Genomic DNA, 21,694 nt, shown 5'->3' with positions numbered 1-21,694 from the left:
ACGTAGCTTGCTGAATCAGATGGCTTTCGATGGACAACATGGCCAATGCGTTGGTGCGTATGCTAACAGACAGACAATCAGGTCTGAAATACAAAATGACGCCGTGGCATCAAATTCGTGTGATCTACATTGATCACACTAACATTTTGAGCATGCGTATACATATTTTCACACGTACAATGTAGGCTACATTGCATTGTGAGAGAGGGGCTAGCTCCACATTCAAGCTTAGCCTATGTCCTACTACTGCGGACTCGAATCGGTAGAACGCAGTCTGAAGCAGCAAGGCAGGGACCAATGAACATGAAATAAAATCTTAACACAAATGATATGCAATTTAGGAAGATGCTATATTCATAGATAATAAATTATAGGAAATAATCTTCCCTAATTACCAGTCGTCACAGAAGAGAATACTAGAACACGGTGTCGCACACCAACCTTTATCAAACAACGGTTTATTAAATGCAGGCACGAGAAGACATTTTGAGACGATCAGTAGGCGGTACAGTGTTCTCGTGGCAACAAACTTGCCACTGACTGCAATCTCTGAAACTCATGGCAACTTTCAAGTTGTTTCTTTTTTTTAAGCTCAAATATACAAATAATTCTCAGAAACTGGAGAACCGTCATTTATACAAACACACGTTTTCTATGTACACTCATCACAAGGAAAGCATTGCTATGTTACAGCGGCAAAACGTATATCAATATCAAATGGCCACGTGTTTTCAGCTTATATGCACTGCTGAATTGATGATACCCGTTAAGGTGAGATAAAGCATCGGTAGTCCTGTAATGTCTACAACTATAATAAGACTGACCCTGTACAGAGAACTGAATGGACACTTACTGCATACTAACCTACAGTCAGCATAGCTAACGACTTACTGCTGTTGTGATTCTACAGTAAGGTTTCTGTGAAATGTTGCAGTAGATTACTGACAACTTGTTAAGCATTTTAAACATGATAACAGGTGTTATTTTTTGTTGGAGAAACAAAACTACGCATTTCACTTGTAGTAGTAGTGGTTCTCATTTGACAACTATCAGGAAAAACTCAACATGAATCATTTCACAGGCTTTTCCATTTAACATCCCCAGCACAGCATGACGGCAAACTGACCTGAAATCGAGCCTTTAAGACACTCAAACCATCTTAGCCCAGGGTCATCAAGATTCTTTACTCACTGCGAGGCTTTTGACACTTAACATATGGTACGGGTAATTCTTCTTGTTGTAATAAGGTCGTAAAACACTTCCATAGATGCAAACCATACTGTGAGACCCAGTGAGAGGGAAGTGTTTGCTACCAGGGTGGACGCTAATTTCCCCAGCGATTATGGAGAGGCCTGGGAGGGTCCTTATTGTGACAGATGGAAAGACAGAGAGGTGGGGATAGAGAGGGGTCTGGAGATTTCTCTAATGGCACATTATCACTTACAGGCCATTAATAACTCGACCTGTATAAAAACTATACTGGAGGATATCCTGGTGTGTTTCTCTCTCTCACAGACACACACACACACACACACACAGGGACAAACACACACACAGAGACACACACAGGATAGAATGGCACACTCACTTCGCCCCAGGGAAATATAAGGGGGATCTATTGCACTTGTATGTATGGGTTATTGGACTTCCCAAGTCTGGAGTAAAGTAAGGTGCTACTGGTGTAAGAGAGGGGAACTTTACAGAAAAAAAAATATGTGGAATACCAACATACAGTATTTGGGGCGGAAGTAGATATTTCTCTTTATGTAACTGGTAAAATAGGTTACAGACATCGACAGTAATGTGCAACTGAAGCCATACAGACAAGGAGCACATTGTTACCCTAAACGTTTTCAGAGTCCGCTTTATGGAGGTTTGGTCTTTTACCGAACAAAGAGCCGTCAAATAGGGTAGAAATATTAATGCCACGTATCACGGAACATTCTTCAAAGCGGTAATGCTCTTCTGCTAGACGTTCCCTTTACTGACAGGATATCAAATTAGAACTGGCACCTAGGACTATCCTGGTCAGCGTTTGTCAGTGTTCGATCTATGAAGCTCCCACTGAGAAGATCTTTTAACGAAATATACTTGGTCCAGGTTGAGTGTAAAGGAGTAACTGTAAAATGTCTGCATATTTTGAATACAAATGAGTGCATACGCATAGGCCTCCAGCCAAGCTGTCTTCCTACTGCGCTGTCAAACATACAAGGAACAAGAAGCTGGCTGCGGCAGAAAATATGATACCTAATTATCTTTTCCTACCGAGGCCAAGGATATGAACGATTACATCATCGTCAAGTGCTTTCCAGATTATTTCAATGACGCTGTCCAGCCTCTAGGGGGGGTATGTGGACCTGAACTAGATGTAAGGGGTCAATCTCTTTTTCCTTTCCTGAGTCTTCAGACCTCTCCACCTATAAAGGACTCTGTCGTATCAAAGCAGAGACAGACTTTGCCTCTTCCACCTGAGTAACCACAGCTACAGAAATCACTCTGTGTACATCCACAGTCCGACTGGCGAAACAATCGTTTTGAGAGGGTACAAACGTAAGCCACTGCATGAAAATAAAGTATAAAAATCAAACTGCATTCACAACTCCACATTTGTCAAAACATTTAGCATCTTCTTGAGTCCTCTCAGTTAAAACCGCGTTAGCCGCTTGGCTTTCATTAGATACGTTTATTAAAAAAGCAGCCGATAGTGAGTCAGTCGACTGACTCAGTGTCGGTCGGTAAGGAGGCTTAGCTGTAAATCTCTTGTAAGGCAGGGAGGGAGAGGGAGCGGTGATCTCTCAAGTCTCTTACAGCCTGATACCGTCTGCCTTCCTGCTGTTTGGTCGCTTCCACAGCTCGAGCCGCAAGTTCCCGTTCTCGGCAGGGTCGTGAGAAGGAGGGAAGGGTAGAGAGGCAGCTAGCTGTGCGACCCCAGTAAAGGTTTTGTTCAGAGTTTTGGCTCCGGGCCTGAGGAGGACAACGCTCCTTCAGCAAACTAACAAAGACTCGTCCCCGTCACCGAGTTCCTCCTCCTCGTTGCCACGGTGTCCCCTCCGTGCCCCCCTCCCCCCCTGGATCGGCACGCCCGGCGGAGACGCCGGTGACCCCCCGCTGCGGTCCGACATGCCCGAGGGCGAGGTGGTTCTCTGCGCCTCGAACTGAAGTGTCAGGGGGTCGGAGGGGCATGCCGCGGGCACCAGCGGTGCGGGGCCCCCCAGGGAGGAGTACCGCCGTAGCGCCACACCCCTCACGTTGGCCGCCAGATCGAGCACCAGCTTCCTGGATGCCCGGCGGTTGTAGGAGCCGCCTGCGCTGTCCTGGGAAGGGTACGGGGGCGCCGGGTCACCCTGCCCGGAGGGGCTGACGATTTCGTCCTCCTGGGCAGCGCTGCTCCGGCTCTCCGGGGACCCAGGAGACAGCTCCTCCACCTGGCTGCTGGAGGAGGAGTGCGGGGAGAGCGGGGAGGGTGGGGACTCGGAGGGTGGGTGGGATAGTGCCTCGGAGTGAGCCTGGAGGGCCAGGCCCAGGGCCGCCGTGGAGCAGGGGGAGGGGGTCTGGGGCGGGCCTCCACCGCTGCTCCTGTTGGCCCCCTCGGCAGTGTGGTAGCTGTAGAGCCCCAGGGTCACTTGGGCAGAGCCCGGGGGGGTGAGGAGGGGGATCTGGCCCCGGAGGCGAGACCCGCGGTGGAAGAGGCGGCTCCACAGGCGCCCCAGGCGGCGCCGAGACGTAGCCCGGCGGGAGGAGTGGCGCCGGATCTGCCGTCGCATGGCGGTGCGGAGGTTCTGAAGCACGGAGGCCTGAAGAGAAGGAGAAATAGGGAGAGATAGAGATATAGGGAGAAAGAGAGATGGGACAGGAGGGATGAGATTGTTCAACAATCAATGACATCACCATCAAAACCTGCCAATCTCCTCCCCCTCCCCCTGCTGGACGTGCAAAACAGTTGCCACGGCAACATTCCCATCCCATCACATTCCCATCAGAGGTGGCACTGGGCCAAGCAGGGGACCAGTCGGATTCTCTCAGACAGTTTACAGCTACAAGGGCCCTTCAAAATCACTTATGGACGACATCACAGACTGCTAGCCAGACAGCTAAAGCTTTCGTTTGGTTTGTGTCAGATTCTTATTAAAGCCAGTATGTGGTGTATGGCTGGGGGAAGGAGTGGGGAGGGAGGGAGGAGTCCGACCCTGATCTCTCATTTTACCCCCCTAAGCCTTGCCTCTCAAGGCCCCCCTACCCTGTACCCTTTCTGCTACGCAGCCTGAAGCACACTGCTGCATATCAAGTAGCCCTCTGCGCTAGCTTGCTAGGCTACTTCAGAGGAGGGGGAAGGGAGAGAGCACATTACATTAGGGTTGCGGGTGCCGCTACTACGGCTGTGTTTGTGGTTTTCGGGCATTGCCTCGAGATATGAATATGTGTGTGTGTGTCTGGTGTTTCGGCGTGCCTGTGTGTGTGTGTGTACGAGAGCTGCAATTCTCCACTCAACTTAATGAGAGGGATGCGGACTGCAGCAGGGAGCTTGCAAAGCGCGGAGCCCCAGCCTGATCATTAGCCAACAAGCTACGCTAAGAGCCGCTCCATCTGCGGAGCTATGTGATCATAGAATTAGCACCAATTAACCCACGCATCTGACAGGACCAAAACCTGACGGTAAACTTCACGGACAAGAACAGGGGTGCTTGGTGAAGATGAAATCTGAAAGCGCTAATCAAAGCTAGCGCTAACGTCCACCGTAGCTGTGTACAGTGTAATTACATTTAGTCATTTAGCAGACACTCTTATCCTGATTACTTTTAATTGGTAAAGTATTCACGCCATGCGGTGTGTTAATAGGTATTTGATAATAGCCTACATGTTTAACCTTAAAAAAAAACAACATTTGACAAGGTGGCCTGTGAGCATGGGAAGTCAAGAAATGTGCTAAACAGACTGGAACACGATGATAAAATCTTCCATGCATCCCGTCGACATTGAGATTAGGAGCTTTAACAAACTGAGTTTAAGGTTCGAAAGCTCCATATCTTAAGGCTTGGTTCTGGCCCACAAGGCAGATTTATCCTATTACTGAATCCTCACACCAACATCTAATGTAAGTCTACTCCATAATACTCTTCCATTCCTCTGAATCCACACATGATTGAAGACCAGTATTTATAAACTGTTACAAACCCTTCTCCATCCATCCTTCCTCCTCCCTCCATACTGACACAGTGATGCCTGAGGGAGTTAGCTCGGTAGCTTTCTCTCTCAGCGGGAGTCCAGACGAGAGAGGTAGACTACCTCTTTAACGCTGCCCATTTATCTCCCATAAAATGACATGGCCATTTTAGAGTTGGGGGTGGGAGGGAGTTTGGGCACTGGGAGATGGTGGGAAAGTAAGACAACATGAGAGAGAGAGAGAGAGAGAGAGAGAGAAGAAATTGAGTGAAAACAGAGATAAGATGGTGAGAACGTGTTAGGCTGGGGCAGAGACAGTGAAAATGTGTCAGAGAGAGAGCGAGCAAAAGAGAAATGAAAAGAAACAGCCGAGAGAGAGAAAAGGATTGAGAGATCAATAGTTGAGAGACACAGGATGTGAGTAGAGATACTAGAGAGAGAGATGAAGAGAAAACGGGAATAAAGAAAAGGGGGAGATAGAGGGAAAGAATAAGAAAAAATTGATATATGGAAAGGACAAACAGCGAGGGAGAGAGAGAGAGAAAAATATGAAGAGAGAGAATGGATGGATGGGAAGGAAATTGGGTCTGGAGAATGGAGGCCACTGCTGTGACTCTGTCTGGGCTATGATGATGGATGGAGGTGTTTCCAGAGTACTGGACTTCTCTGAAATGGCTGTGCTATATTTACTAGCCAGCAGCAGACAAGTAGAGACTGAGGGAGGAGGCTCTTCATTAACCCTGCATTGGGATTTATATAGGTCAGAAAAGTAGAATAAAATGTGGTACTGTAGACTTAGGGGACCTTAGGCGTGTAAATACTAATATCGACCCACAGTGCTGTGATGTACCTATACAGGGAAATTGTGTTTATACGAGTTGTGGTTGGTTCCGGAATTGTAGCTATAAACTTCAGCTAGTTAGCCGCGACATCAACAGCATGGTAGCACTGAAGCAGGTCACACTTCCCCAACAAACACCAAATATTCTACTGTTGGCTGTTGGTTCTAGAATGTTTGGAAAGATAACTGTCATTTTTACACTACAAACGTCACACCAAACCAACACAACCCAACAGCCCTTGTCTGTTGGTGTTTGTTTGGGCAGTCTGAACTGGCCTTTACCTGGGTTGGATTGTAGACGGGAAAGTCTTCCACTGGAGGGATGAGGCCCTGGGCGATCAGCTGACCATAAGAGGGCGGAGCCTCTCTCTGCACAAACTCCGCCTCCAGGCGGGTCATCTGAGTCTCGAACGCTCTGAAATGTTTTAAATGAAAAACAACAGAGAAAAAGAAATAGTATTGATGGATAATCTTTTTTTTTATTAGATTGACAACAGTGTGACAATCTTGTGAGCTATGACAATCAATCCAACAGTCAATCGATAGTTCCGTAATGAACACCCACGGGACTGTAAACATTTGTCCACTTTCCAATATTTTCCTTTTCAGGAACTCTTGAAATGGTCTCCCAAGGTGTTGTTGAAAACCTCTACACCATAGTCACACATATTACGCAACTTCAGTGGTTTTGACAGTCCTCAATAGGAAGAATAACTGGGAAAGATGTTGCAACCATGTAGAACAATGAGCTGACATTCTGTTTCTATGAGAGCACGGCTGCAAATGTGTCTAAATATAGCAGAGATCTTACCAGTCACATCACTTGGGAACTAAACTAAATTGTCTTTCCGTTTCTCACACACACACGCACACGCACACACACACACACACCTCGGCAGTTAAGATCACTTGACAGTCATGACAGTTCCACACAGCCTGAGCCAACTTTAACTGTAATTAACATGGGAGTCAGGTGGCTGAGCGTTGAGGGAGTCGGGCTAGTAATCTGAAGGTTGCCAATTCGATTCCTGGCCGTGCCAAATTACGTTGTGTCCTTGGGCAAGGCACTTCACCCTACTTGCTTCGGGGGGGAATGTCCCTGTACTTACTGTAAGTCGCTCTGGATAAGAGCGTCTGCTAAATGACTAAATGTAACTACAGCAGCTGCTAATAATACTGCTGCTGTATCCATCTTCCTCACTCTCTCACTTTATCTCTCGTCACTTTCCCGCTCTCTCGCTCTCATTTTCCATAGAGCCTTTTTACAGCAGGGTCTCAAGGCCAAGCCTACCAGCTTACACAGAGAGAGAGGGGAGTTACACTGTATGGATTAGCGGGGCATCAGCAGCGTAGCATAGCGCTAGCTGAGCGGGATGCTAACGGCGGCAGCGTGAGCCTATTAGCGGGCCCACCCTTGGGGAATGGGGGCTGAGCATAGCGTGCTAACCCGGGGCAGACAACGGCTAGCGGCAGCGCTCGTTCATCATTGGTGGGAGTCAGATTAAAGCTCTTTGTCATAGACTCTCAGTGGTGTGATCAATTAGGGCCTGGAAAGGGAATGGCGGTGCTTTGGAGTAGAAGAGAAGGTGGAGGGAGGAAAGAGCGAGGGCAAACTGGAGGTCGTATAAACACCAAATCCAGTCAGGGAATGAGACAAAAGAGCAACAAAAGAGGGGAAAAAGGAATAGAGGAGCAAAAGAAGCGTTGATTAACGAGGGGGAGGATGAGGGAGGAGAAAGACACACTAATGAGTACGGAATAGAAAGGGATGGCTAGCAGGGTCGCAGAAAATGAAGAAGGAAAGGGCAGAAAAACGGCTAAAAATAGAGTGAAAGGAGTTGAAAAGGAAGGGGTGAGGAAAGGAAAAAGACTGTTAGAAACAGCGTCTTGCTCCAGTACCTGTACTCGCGGGTCCTGAGGGAGTAGAGCTTGAAGGCGCAGCCCAGAGCGATGACCAACAGTAGGCCGCACACCAAGCTGCCAATCAGCGCCGCCGTGATCACCTTCCGGGGAACGGCCGCCAGACAGTCTCTCTCGTCGCTTCCGTCCAGACAGTCCTCCTGGCCGTCGCAGCGCCACGTCTCGAAGATGCACAGATTTGTGCCGCAGTGGAAGTTTCCGGGCTGGCAGTCGTAGCAGTTCTTCTCGTCCGAGCCGTCGGGGCATCTCTTTTGGTTGTTGCAGCGCTCCGAGGAGGGGTAGCAGGCACCGCTGCCTCCCTCGCACGGGTACTCGCCCTCCTGGCACACGGGGCACTGCTCTTCGTCGCGGCCCGTGGGGCAGTGCCAGTAGCCGTCGCAGCGCTGCCTCTCCGAGTAGCATCCCTGGTCGCCGCCGCATGGGTGCTCGCCCGGGAAACAGTAACCTTTGACCTTTTGAGGAAACGAGAGCGGATCGGAGTTCAGGAGCGCAAGACAGAGATGAATGCATTTGAATTAACTGATTTTGAAGACAGTCTCCATCCAATCTCTTATACGATAATTAATTATAATATTTGATCTTTTAGCGACCTAGTCAGAATCTGCAAGGAGGGAAAGGGACCAGACTTTGAGGAACGTGACCACTGTGTAGCAGAAGCCTTAAAAAGCTGTCCACAAACACAGGGCCCTCAACCCCCGTCAACCACATCAACACCGAACGCTTCAGACAGGCAGTCAAGAAGCCACTCAGAGACCCACCTGGTATGTGGCGTTGAACCCGTGTCCGGGGCTCCGCGGCTGAGCCAGGTACAGCACGCTCATCTGCCCCCTGCTGGACTCCAACAGGGCCGGCCTGCGGTTGTTGTGGTGCGACAGGGCCTGTAGGAGGCGCTCCGCCCTCTGCACCAGACCGTCGTACACGTGGAGGGAGTCCCCCGGGCCTAGCTGGAGGTCCAGCTGCAGCATGATGGGCTTGGGGTCCTGGGTGTCGAGCAGCCAGGAGCAGCGCAGCTCCGCTCCCTGGGCGCTCCGGTTCGGCCTGAAGAAGTCCGGCGAGGCGAAAGAGCCGTAGAAGTTCCCCAGGCGCTTGCCGCAGGCCGTGTCGGGGCAGCCCGCCTCATCGGAGCCGTCGGGGCAGTCGCGGGCGCCGTTGCAGCGCGTCGAGGGGGGCAGGCAGCGGGTGGACTGGGCATGCGTGCAGGAGAGGGAGCCAGCAGGGCACAGGCCGGGCCGGGACTCGGTGGGTGGAGGGGCGCAGTTACGTTCGTCGGTGGCGTCGCCGCACTCGTCTAGGCCGTTGCACTTCCAGGTGCGGGGGAGGCATTTGCCGTTCCCGCAGAGGTACTCGTCGCTCTGGCAACTGCTCTGACCCAGACGGCCTGCGAATGGAGAGACGGAAGGGGATTGGCGGGACTGACTAGACAGCGTCAGACAGACGTAGCAGCCAGTAGGGATGAACGGATAGTCGCTACATAGACAAGGCACATACCCACACTTGCCACAACACTATGCCTCACCATCTGTACCATGTTTGGGCGGACGAAAGTCAGAATCTCTGTTACGCTGCATGATACTGGTTATTCAGGGATGACATGATATAGCTACGTATACACTGTCCTAGTTTGTGGAATGACGGCAAACCACCAAATATTCAGCTTGGATACAGGGACATGGCAACCTAAACCAATTCTTTCCAACTGCCAACGAACATCAACTGTAAAAGATTTAATGACAGAAGCAGCTAATGGTCAGCCATTGATTTGAACACACCCTGATATAAATTGTTTTAACTGTAGTGCTTGCCTCTGTCTCCTCCCTTCTGCCGTTCATATTTAGAATGATGGTGCCTTATTTGTTCATTCATTAATTCAATCAACGATCAAATTTGTTTATTAAAATGAAACACTGGCATGCTGAGCTCCCCTCTGAGAAGTCATGTTTGATAACAACCAGTGTTTTGGCTCCATTAGCCGAAGGATGGATTTGACATGTTGACTATCAGCAGGAGAGCAGGTAGACATGTTTACAAGCTAACACACACACACACACACACAAGAACCCACAGTGCTGCATAGCTGAAATCTCAGTTTACTTCAGAATTATCAACACAGTGCATTCCATTGTGTCTGGCCTGGCCTGTGTCAACATGTCTTAGTACAGCTGTTGCTGATCCAGCAAAGTCAGTCCACACCACAACACAGTCTTGCAGCCCTGAACCCTCCCATGGCTCAACATGATAAGACTTTAGCTCGACGGGTTAATATAGTCTTGGGGTACGACAACTCATCATAAAAACCCAGTTCCCATCATAATCCTTCGCGCACTTTCCTTCAATCCGAACCATCTCCCTGTGGGGGGAGAACCTAGGCTTTAGCTCGTGGGGCTAAGGCTTCGTCCTAGCGCCCTCTCGAACTCTAAGCTCCACTCACCACGGATGTAGGAGAGACGAAAGCCCTGGGCTTGGCCGGAGCTGTTGGCCCGGGAGTGGAAGTGGAGCCACACGCGTCCTCGGGAGGAGATGAAGGGAGGGGGCAGGAGGGTGCCGCAGACCCGGTACTCCTCCCTCCAGGTGGGGCCGAGGAGCAGCCAGTCCCCCGCACACCGCCCCGAGTCCTCCAGGTCGAAGTTACGGAAACTAGAGGAGGAGGAGAAAGGAAGAAGGAGTAGGAACGTTAAGGGGGGAAAAGTTGCATTTCTTAATCTTGTGCGGATGCTGTGTGTGTCCCGGAGGGATTTCTTCCGTCGAAATGACACCATCGTTATTGTGGATGTTGCTACAACTCACACCTTCCTGAGGCTGCCCGCTCAGTCTCCCCTCCCTCCCAATACACCAGCTTTTGGATTCAGAGTAAGGATGGATAAAAGGTAATGTGCTGGGACTCGTCTAGGCGCCTGTAATTCGCTCAGGTTCCCTTGGAGACAGCCATCGGCAGCCCAAAGACCCAATTTAGCGCTCAGACGAGCAGCATCTTCACACCGGCTGTGAAGATGCTCTGACTCGGGGCTTGCGGTCACATCATGAAACGCGGCTTCCAAAAAAGCCGATTTTACTTTCTCGCATCTCAATATGATTCACACAGATGAATCGTAATCCCGTCTGGTTAGCGGTACGGGTGCATGTAAAAACGTTTCTGTGTGTGAACTGACTGTGCGAGTGCCCCCAAGTGCAACCAAGAACCGTCATATCAAGTTTTACTGTAGGCAGTGTGTATGTGAACAGCTGGTTCCAGATATGAGTGTGAGAGAGGAAGTACAGCCAAGAGAAGATGTCTAATCTCCTGACTCTTACTCTAAAGGGCAGCAATCTGGCTATTTATCCCCTGCCCCAAGCTAGCTAGCCTAGCCGACAGCTGCTTATCAAATCACTCGCTGCTGCCAATGTGCCAAAGAGGGTCTGAGAGCCCATTAATGCTACATATCAACACTGCAACACAGCAACTCTTTATGGCCAATAAAATGTCCCTTTTAAAGCTTTGCTGCGAGGGAGGCCGTCTAACTCTCTACAGCCCTGGGGCCAAATATACGAAAACAAAATAAGGTATTTAAAAGAAAAACGCCTACATTGTTTGACGTGGGAGGCCATGTTGGTTAATAACGTAATTATAAAAAGCTTACTTTGATAAGCTCTGGAGAGAAAGTATTTTTGTAAAATGTTGGCTGGTTTGTTTCAGGGAGAAAATAATTTGGTTATTCATTATTAAATAGCCAATATACTAGGGTATCTTGTCCCTTTGGTCAAACCCTGTTGAAGCAATCAACAGCTTCTTTGACTGTAATGTAATGATTCATAACTTCAAAAGGGGGTAATTTCTTACGTTTTAAACCGACACGGCTGTGTGGTCTTTTAGACACCCAATAACAGGCTGGGCTGCAGGAGGAGCTACACTAAATATGCCTTCACAAAACCTCCTTAGAAGAATTGATTACTTTCCCCCCTAACAAAGAACTCAATCAAGATGAACTGGACTAGCCCATTTGAGTTTCTGCACCAATAACACAAAAACTGAATCAGCAGTGCAGATATTGGTGTTCTATTTTTCCAAGGTCTGTCAAGTCAGGCTGCCTCAGAAAGAGTAGGCAGGCATGGCCGAGTACTATTGATTTGCTGAAATCTTTAGCACTTCTCCCCACCACTTAGTAATGATCTCTGAGCATATAGCTGGGATCATAACAGACACACACACACACACACACACACACACACACACACACACACACACAGCTAAGGCTTTAGGGATGATGTCATGGTTTGGGCACTGCAGTCGCTGTTGCCTGCTGTAAGTGAACCTTCCTGCCAAGTTAGAAAGCAACTACTCCCTCCAGTTTAAACAAGGTTGAACTGTTCTTCTGCAACGAGATTGAGAAAAACGGCAACAAGCACCGAGCGACAACAGACGTCGCCGTTCAACTAGCTGGCCTCGCAAACGGAGAGTAGACGACGCAGAGGGGATGCGATCTCCAGAGGGCAATTATCCCCGCCATCGCAACGCGGACCAGGAGAAGCGTGCCCCCCTCCGTCGCGTAAACAGAGGGGCGCTCGGAAACCAGCTGATCCAATCACTCGTCATCCCTTCACCTTCGCCTGCCCCCACCCCCCCTTTCGTTCTTCCTCTTTTCTTCCTCTCCCAGAATGCCCCATTATCTAAGCTATATGATGATCGATGAGGCTTGGCTGATGCTAATAGAAGAGACTGGATTGGACAGAGTTCAGGTACCAGGAGGGATTAGGAGTGAGAGCTGGGCCGTGGTGCTTATGAGTCCGGGGAAGGAGAGAGAGGTAGCGGGGCCGTCTCGCTAGGAAGGTACTAATAAGGATCCTGGGGAGAGATTAGAAGGAACATTCTCTGACATCAACCATCCATCTGGTGTTCTCTCTCTAGGGACGTGAGTCATCTTGTCATCTCGAGTTGACGAGTATATTTAAAGAGAGTGAGAGAGGCTGAGAAGGAGGATGAAGAGAGGGAGAGAGAGTGAAGAAGGAGGGGGAGAGAGAAGGAGAAAGAGGGGAGGAGAGAAGAGATGAGAGAGAAGGTCTTTGTGTGGCGTCTTTGAACAGTCATGTAGTTTACAGTGAAAGCTGTCACCAACCCCGCTTCATATTTCAAGAGAACTTCTCACTTCTTGTTCATCTGAGAATGTGTGTGTGTGTGTGTGTGTGTTTGATTACCTGATGGTGATGACCTCCCCCCGGTCTCCCTGGATGTTCCAGCTACAGTTCATTCCTGGGGGGTAGTTGAGGGGCCACGAGGGGCTGTAGATTACCCCCCTCCTCTCTGTGTGCAGCTCCACTTTCCCACTGCAGGCCGCTACACGCACACACACACACACACACACAATAACAAAGGGAGAAGCAAAACTCTGTTATTCCTTCATTAGGAGATTAGGTTACACCTACACCACTAATATTTCAAAAGAGATTCTCTGTGCACACTTGCACTGGCTACACACCTAACACCTCACCTGGACACACAATTTACACGTTTTTCATAGATTTACATTTACATTTAGTCATTTAGCAGACGCTCTTATCCACAGCGACTTACAGTAAGTACAGGGACATTCCCCAGAGGCAAGTAGGGTGAAGTGCCTTGCCCAAGGACACAACGTCATTTGGTTGGCATAGCCGGGAATCGAACTAGCAACCTTCTGATTACTAGCTCGATTCCCTCACCGCTCAACCACCGATAGATGTTGTTCAATCACGTGTTCCAACAAGACAACCCAGCAACATCTCTGAGCGGGGCTGGTTTCTTGTGTATGTGTTTGTGTGTGAGGGGGTGTGTATGTGTGTGTTCTCCTTATGCAGGACATGGGGGATTCAAGGGCTTGTATAGCCGTCACACATCCCTCCGACAGGCAAGGGGTCGGACTGCCTCAACAGGGATTTCACTTGCTCAGATGAACGGATGAAATATTCAACAGAGTTGCCTGACATCCCATGGAGAGTCTGTCCTCTGAGGCTGCCATGTTCAAACGTCTTCAGATTTTCCCACCAGCTTTGTTGTGCTCAACCTTACTGACCAAAAATCAGGAGCATAAGAATTCAAACTGAATAAACCAGAAAGTAAAGCCTGAAAAATATACACACTAAGTAAATCAAAAATGTGACAAAAAAAAAAAAACATCCACAAAAACAACTGAAAATGTAAATTCTCACCAGGGTAGAAAAGTCAAAGGAAGTGTTAGCACTGTGCTAACACGTTACAAACGTGTAAAAACGAGAGGGAAAACTAGACATCCTGCAATGTGTCTGTAAATGTGTTTTTAAGTAATGAATATCCCCGTCTCTTGATAATGCCACAGCCGCTACCAAACCGCAAATTGGAGGCGCTGTTTTTGTGTGTGTGTTTGTGTGTGTGTTTGTGTGCGTGTGACGTAGCAGTGGCTGATAGATGGAGTGAAAACTCAGAAGTGACGAGGATTTGACAGGCGTTGAGACTCCCTCAGGCTCCACCTGAATGACAGGTGTGAGTTGGCAGACGAGAGTTCTACATTTCTTTACCAGTCGAGGATTCAGTTACTTCAAACTGTAACTGAACTGTCGCTATGGCCATTCCTCAAGGACACTAAACCAGTTAACAGTGCTATTGCAAGCCTACAAGACTAGCTAACAGTGCTATATAGCCAGCCTACAAGACTAGCTAACCATGCTAAGCCAAGCCTACAAGACTAGCTAACCATGCTAAGCCAAGCCTACAAGACTAGCTAACAATGCTAAGCCATGCCTAGACCATCTAGACCAGCTTCAAACGTGGGCTAACATTTCAAGACAGATCAGAGGACCTCCAACTTTCATATCCTGTAATCAAGTATGAATGTGCATCATCCACGCTGTACTTAAGCTCCACAGAGGGCTCTCTCAAGCATACAAAAGAAGACATGGACGGCTGCAAGGCCCAACACTAGCCTAGCTTCTGAATCATTCTCCACCTTAATCTACTAACGCAGCCTCGCCACAAGAAAGATATATCACCCCTTTCCTTATTCATGACGAGGTGTGAATTATAGATACTCAGTACCATGTTGTAACAGCATATCGCAGAGCTAGTGCCAGGCAGAATGCTCCTCTCCCTGCCCAACTATCATAAACCTCGCATTAGCACAAGAGCCGTTGACAGGACCAAACCATATGCTGCCACAACGGGGCATTGTCTCTAGTCAGAGAGGTTCAGATCCCCCCTCTATTCTCAATGGTGGTAGCACCCACTTGTCCAGGTAAGGGAAACCTGAAGCATGGTTCAATACGGTAATGTAAGTGAGCAAAAACAAGGGTCACTTTGGAAATCATAGGTTTTGCATCAAATACATTGTTTTTCAGCCAGTACTACAAGTGTGAAGATATGCTTGTTGTGAACATAATATTTTACAAGGACACGGAACGAGAGACGACTATGTTGGCCCTTCCCGTATTGCAGTTATTTCCCGGTTTTGTTCAACTCAAGTCTACAGCTCCTAATCCTGTCCATAACAATGAGTAATCAACAACAATAGCTCCCTCACAGGGAAGGAAGGAAGCTGGTAGCTCTGCTGCTGTCTGAAGACCCGTGTGTGTGTGTGTGTGTGTGTGTGTGTGTGTGTGTGTGTATGTGCGTGTGGGTGTCTGTGCGTGCAGATGTCATTTCCGAAGTGTCTAATTAGGGGCCTGGACCACATTTCCCACAAGTCTCTGCATCAAAGCCACCATAGAGGAAGAGCATGGTGACCTCACACAACTCTGGCTTTAATGTTTTCTTCTGCTTGGTCTTCCTCTTTCTCTCTGGTTCTCCGGCACCTCTCTCTCTCGGCACCTCTCTCTTTGACTCCTCACCGTTCACCTCTTCAATCTGCAGTGCAGCAAGAGCGGAAAACATCCATCTCATTAAATGTCTTGCCATCACCCAGGGGGAGGTGATACGCACACACACACACACACACACACACAGGCGCGCACACATACACCAGGGGCAAGGGGACACAGCACTGTGTCAAGGTCCTTATGGATCACACTCAAAGAAAACACATTATTAGTGGAGCAGGCCTTTCACAGCGGCCACAGTAAAAGTGCACCAGGGAGCAAAGCTGCTCTCTGGGGGAAAACTGCTGTGACCAGCTCTAAGGTACGAAATTCCCTGAAGGTTGATTAAACATAGACCCTGCGCACCAATGCTAAACCCGAACATGGTGGTTAGGGAATAGGGGAGGAGGAGAAAGGATAGACAGCATGTGTGCTTCCTCGCTCATCCCTCAGTGAAACTACTGCACCACACAGCGAGGGAGCAGTGCGATAAAAATCGAAAGAAACTTCTCCAACAAGCAATCCCCCGGAAAACGTCTGTGGTGCAATATAAACAGCAGCCTCTCACTTCAAAGAAAGATCCATTACAGCTAAATCCAACATTGACTGCTCGCAAGCTTAACGTTAATTGGTTTGCTGCCGGTGGCGCTAAGGAAAACGTCCAAGACCAGGGGGGCGATTCCGACAAACAACTCGTCAAAGACGAACCGGTTCCTGTCGTTCTTCGTCGTCGTCCTCGAACAACCCGCCGCAGGGACGCGCCTGCACACAGACGTCACGCTCATTAGATAGTGATTGAACGATTGCTTTCTTCCAATCAGAAAATCGGATTCTGAAATCAGGTTACATTAACATTTGGTAATTTAGCAGACGCTCTTATCCAGAGCGACTTACAGTAAGTACAGGGACATTCCCCGGAGGCATGTAGGGTGAAGTGCCTTGCCCAAGGACACAACGTCATTTTTTCACAGCCAAAAATCGAACCGGCAACCTTCTGATTACTAGCCCGATTCCCAAACCGCTCAGCCACCTGACTCAGGTTGACAAGTGTTTCTCCCTCCCCCCTTCCCATCAGAGCTTCTGGATAATTCCACGGCGTGCCCTCGTCTGCCGCGCTGCTCACGACGGTAATTGATAATCATCACCGGGAGAGAAGTGACAGCGTACATAGATGCTGGAGTGGAGGAGAGCACTAGAACTAGATGATCGTTATTATCAGCCTGGCCCAAGTTAGTGAGGAGTGGGGGCTCTTGGCAACACTACAAAAGCATTTGGCCACCCTCATCTGTATTAATGCACTGCAGGCGGCTGCACAGGCCACGATAAACATGCCGTCCGTAAAACTGGACCATCTGGACCGGAGAGGGAGACGTGGAAGACCACGAGGAGAACGCAGAAGTAGATGGAACTTCACTCAGATCAGAAGTGACATGGATCCACAACGTTTGGCAGGACACCGAGCTTTCGCGGCAAAACTACACCGACAGGACCTGATGCGCTGTGTGTTTGTGTGTGTGAGCATGTCTGTGTGTGTGTGTGTGAGCATGTCTGTGTGTGTGTGTGTGTGTGTGTGTGTGTGTGAGCATGTCTGTGTGTGTGTGTGTGTGAGCATGTCTGTGTGTGTTCATCTGTTCAATTACTGCAATTAACCCAGACCCAAGGGAAAGCCAGTAGAAAAGTAAACATGCGGTAGGGTTCCTGGACCTGTGATGCATCATCTTCAGTATGAACATCTGCTGAGCCTGCCCAACGCACCAGGCCCTGGCACCAGACACAGCCTGTGCAGACCCTCCCCTTGCTTCCCTTCACAGGCACACATGCCGGCCACGGGCAGGGCTGCCTTTTTCCCTGGTTGTCCACGGTATGTTTGGGTTTCTGCTTGTGGTGTGTGTGGGTATATGTGTGGGTGTGGATGTATGGGGGGGTGGATGTGGATGTGTGTGTGGATGTGTGTGTTTTGCTTCTTCAAAAGAGTGTTTCTCTTTTCTCTCTCCTGTTCTGCTCTGGGAACCAAGCCCCCGAAGGACATGCTGCAGAACCGTGTTGGGACTTCTCGTGAGGGGACGGGAAGTGGAGAGGGAAGGGGAGGAAGATGGTGGTGGTGGTGGTGGTATTCACCACAGATCTACCGAGAAGACACAAAGAGCCTGAGTAATGCGTGACTGAGCTCACACTGGGCGCTGACGTTCTTTGTTTCCGAAAAACAAGTGGCGGCTGTGAGGTTGACTGTACAGGCCTCTGTTCCCCTCCTGTCTGTTCCCCTCCTGTCTGTTCCCCTCCTGTCTGTTCCCCTCCTGTCTGTTCCCCTCCTGTCTGTTCCCCTCCTGTCTGTTCCTCGGCAGACAGAACGACAGCAAGGCTGCCTTCAACCCTGACGGGTGAGAGGGTAAATTTACACAATCTAACTTTTCAAGGGAGGCGTTGCAGTCCGTCTCGTAAAAAAAATTGGGGGTTTGATGTTGCCAATGCTGAGAGAGGTGAAGTGTATGGCAAGACAAAGACAGGAAAAGCATCAGAATTTAACATATTAAGCTATTTTTTTACAGACCAAAACAGTGTAAAACAACCATTTAGCTGAAATGAGTCTAGTTCCAGTCAAGTCTCACACCAATTATTTGGACAAAGGACATAATGTGGAACCGCCTATGGAGTCTAAATCTTAGTTATGTCCACATTCCTCTGTGCAAACTCCCCACTTCTTACATCAGGCTGAGGCAGGCCACTGACTCATGGGAAGGTTATGAAAAGGTGCTCGTCCATTTTACACACTCATCAATACAACATGGTCAGAGTTATATTACACCCATGGAATAACATAGCCTATATACTAGTGAATAACATATTGATCTCCAGGGAAAGATTGGTAAACGAACTCTAAGAAAGGTTCACTATTTGTAATCTGTCTTTTGAAGCTATTGACGAGACACGAAACAACTTGATTTCACATCTCTAAACGACAAACTCGAACACGTCAAAAGCAGAAACGTACTTCACGGCATATCAAAGCCCTCAGAGTAAAGAGAGAAGGTTTGTTTGAACTGGAGTGTTCATCGGCGTGTCCTCTTTCTCGGTGTCTCCTTCATGACCTGACAAGCCTGTGCATGTGTTTAGCGGTGAGACTGTAAGGGTACTTTGTGTGAACATACAAGAAAAAGGAGGGGGGGACAGATCCACCCAGAGGTCTCAGGTTTCTAAGGACGCCTCCACCCTGCTCTCGGGCTCTGCAACACCACCTGTATCTCGGGTCCCTTTCCTCTGACCCTGCCTCCGCCAACCACAACACCACCTTCATCTCAGGTCCCTTTACTCTGACCCTGCCTCCACGAGGAACCACAACACCACCTGTATCTGAGGTCCCTTTACTCTGACCCTGCCTCCACGAGGAACCACAACACCACCTGTATCTGAGGTCCCTTTCCTCAGAGCCTCCCTCCACAAGGAACCACAACACCACCTGTATCTGAGGTCCCTTTACTCTGACCCTGCCTCCACGAGGAACCACAACACCACCTGTATCTGAGGTCCCTTCCCTCAGAGCCTCCCTCCACGAGGAACCACAACACCACCTGTATCTGATGTCCCTTTCCTCAGCCTCCACGAGGAACCACAACACCACCTCCATCTCAGGTCCCTTTCCTCAGCCTCCACGAGGAACCACAACACCACCTCCATCTCAGGTCCCTTTCCTCAGCCTCCACGGGGAACGACAACACCACCTCCATCTCAGGTCCCTTTCCTCAGAGCCTGCCTCCACGAGGAACCACAACACCACCTGTATCTCAGGTCCCTTTCCTCAGAGCCTGCCTCCACGAGGAACCACAACACCACCTGTATCTGAGGTCCCTTTCCTCAGCCTCCACGGGGAACCACAACACCACCTGTATCTGATGTCCCTTTACTCTGACCCTGCCTCCACGAGGAACCACAACACCACCTGTATCTGAGGTCCCTTTCCTCAGCCTCCACGAGGAACCACAACACCACCTGTATCTGAGGTCCCTTTCCTCAGCCTCCACGAGGAACCACAACACCACCTGTATCTCAGGTCCCTTTACTCAGAGCCTCCCTCCACAAGGAACCACAACACCACCTGTATCTCAGGTCCCTTCCCTCAGCCTCCACGGGGAACCACAACACCACCTGTATCTGAGGTCCCTTTCCTCAGAGCCTCCCTCCACAAGGAACCACAACACCACCTGTATCTGAGGTCCCTTTACTCTGACCCTGCCTCCACGAGGAACCACAACACCACCTGTATCTGAGGTCCCTTTCCTCAGCCTCCACGGGGAACCACAACACCACCTGTATCTGAGGTCCCTTTCCTCAGCCTCCACGAGGAACCTGTGAGGTCTGGGGAGAGGCCACTTTGAAATGTGTTCGTTCAGCAGATGCTTGTGTCTGAAGTGACGTACGGGGGAGTCAAAGTCAAATGCTGAGCTATGCTCATCCCTATCCCCTCGAGGTGGCAGGGATTCCTGATCCGTTGCAAAGGAGAACTCGGGTGTAGGCAGTTTGGAAACGCTCAACAACATCCTGAGTTTTTGTAGGGTAAACTATTGTCACTAGTGGAGGTAGATCACTTTCCATTTATGAGGTAAAGTGTTGTACATTCAAGTTGTCTCTCTGGGCACGAGTGGGTCCGTTTCTGCTTGCTGCACGAGACATTCAGGAATTGATGCTGTGAGGAAGCAATGATGTCATGCTGATAAAGCACTCACTTTATCAAATGCTGCGGAATGATGCAGACACGTTGGACAGTGCAGTCGTGTTTACAAACTAACGCTATCGTTCAGTAGGAGGAATCAATGAAAAGTCATGATGCATAATGCAAAAGGAAAACATATGAATGTCATATTAAACAGGTTATATTTATGGCAAAACGACGCATACTAACACTTGGATAGACATTTTCTTATCTTTCTAATGATTAGAATACACTGCAGTGACTGGCATCCAGGCGTTTTTGTTGAGTGGAATAATAAGTTCTTCACAACATGGCAAAATGCAGTGCATATTCTGTGTCCATCAAGTTTTACCAAAACAAAGAATGTTAATATTTATTACAAAGGACAAAGCCACAACAGCCAGATAAAGTAGAAATAACTAAAAAACAACAGAACCTCTTCATACTCACCAACACAAACCAAAGCGAACCGTATACATATCCATTTAATCAGCAGAAGCTCTGGCGCTCCTAACCGCTCCATCATACCAATGGCCCAGGTAATTCTTTTGTCATCTTGGCGATAATTTCAGAAACATCTGTGGTGGTTGCTCAGAAAATGTCCCGAAGCACTTGCAAATAATTGTGAGAAAGCATCCCTCGCTGTAAAAAATATTTCTCGGACGTACAAATTCGTGTTTACGTCGTCATTTTAGGCTGTTGAAATGAAATGCTCGCCAGGACAAAGTGATATAGCTAGCTATAGAGAAGGAGGGGGATTGGACGTATCCTCAACATGAATGGCTGGCTCCTTTCATGATTTCCGCTTTGATTGATATCCGACGGACCTAAAGAAAACTGTCTTCCCACATTAGTGGAAACCTTAGCTCAATAATGCACAATAATCGCAACTACTATCTCGGTTTTCAACGCTTTAAATGTGGCGTTCTACGCATTGTGTGCATAGCACGTACCAGATACGTTTACTTTTCATTCGCGTGCCTAGTAAAGTGTCACAACGAGGGTTCCCCCAAACGACACTTTTCTCTGCCGTGGAGAAGGCTTTTCAGCTGCAAACCTACAGTCGTGACTTCACACTTCGTGACAAAAGTGTTGTTGATCCGTATCTTGTGGTTCTTGAAGAAAGAATACCCGTCGAAAGATGACCGCTGAAAAATTAGCACTGTTAAACAACTTTAGATTTGTGAGTTTGCTACCTAACTACTACCAATGATTCGTCATACAAATGCATTGGTCTATGCACAAATGGTTGTCCACTTCAATTCAAAATAACATACGTATTTCTGTACCTATGTCTCCATCCCGTTTAGGGATTC

The 21,694-nt window shown here is 48.8% G+C and overlaps 1 protein-coding gene across 1 annotated transcript; it reads right to left on the bottom strand.

The window, feature by feature from the left end:
* Positions 1 to 457: 457 nt before the first annotated feature.
* Positions 458 to 20,943, bottom strand: lrp3 (low density lipoprotein receptor-related protein 3). Its single transcript, XM_067248614.1, has 7 exons — positions 20,829 to 20,943; positions 13,088 to 13,226; positions 10,350 to 10,555; positions 8,680 to 9,299; positions 7,901 to 8,373; positions 6,284 to 6,416; positions 458 to 3,794 (listed from the first exon to the last, which is right to left on the bottom strand). The coding sequence occupies exons 1-7, from the start codon at positions 20,902 to 20,904 to the stop codon at positions 2,985 to 2,987; spliced, it is 2,457 nt and encodes an 818-aa protein (XP_067104715.1). The 5' UTR covers positions 20,905 to 20,943; the 3' UTR covers positions 458 to 2,984.
* Between the last annotated feature and the right edge of the window lie 751 nt (positions 20,944 to 21,694).

The sequence above is a fragment of the Osmerus mordax genome, chromosome 13, assembly GCF_038355195.1.
Source record: "Osmerus mordax isolate fOsmMor3 chromosome 13, fOsmMor3.pri, whole genome shotgun sequence".
NCBI classification, from domain to species: Eukaryota; Metazoa; Chordata; class Actinopteri; order Osmeriformes; family Osmeridae; genus Osmerus; species Osmerus mordax.
The sequence above is the reverse complement of the archived record's forward strand: the minus strand, read 5'-3'. Positions and strand labels throughout refer to the sequence as shown.

Coding starts and splice junctions, on each gene's coding strand:
- lrp3 (XM_067248614.1), bottom strand. CDS start 20,904: ATGATGGAGCGGTTAGGAGCGCCAGAGCTTCTGCTGATTAAATGGATA. Junction 10,556..13,087: donor GGGGAGGTCATCACCATCAG/GTAATCAAACAC, acceptor CTCCTCCTCTAG/TTTCCGTAACTTCGACCTGG. Junction 6,417..7,900: donor CTCAGGACCCGCGAGTACAG/GTACTGGAGCAA, acceptor AAAACATTTCAG/AGCGTTCGAGACTCAGATGA.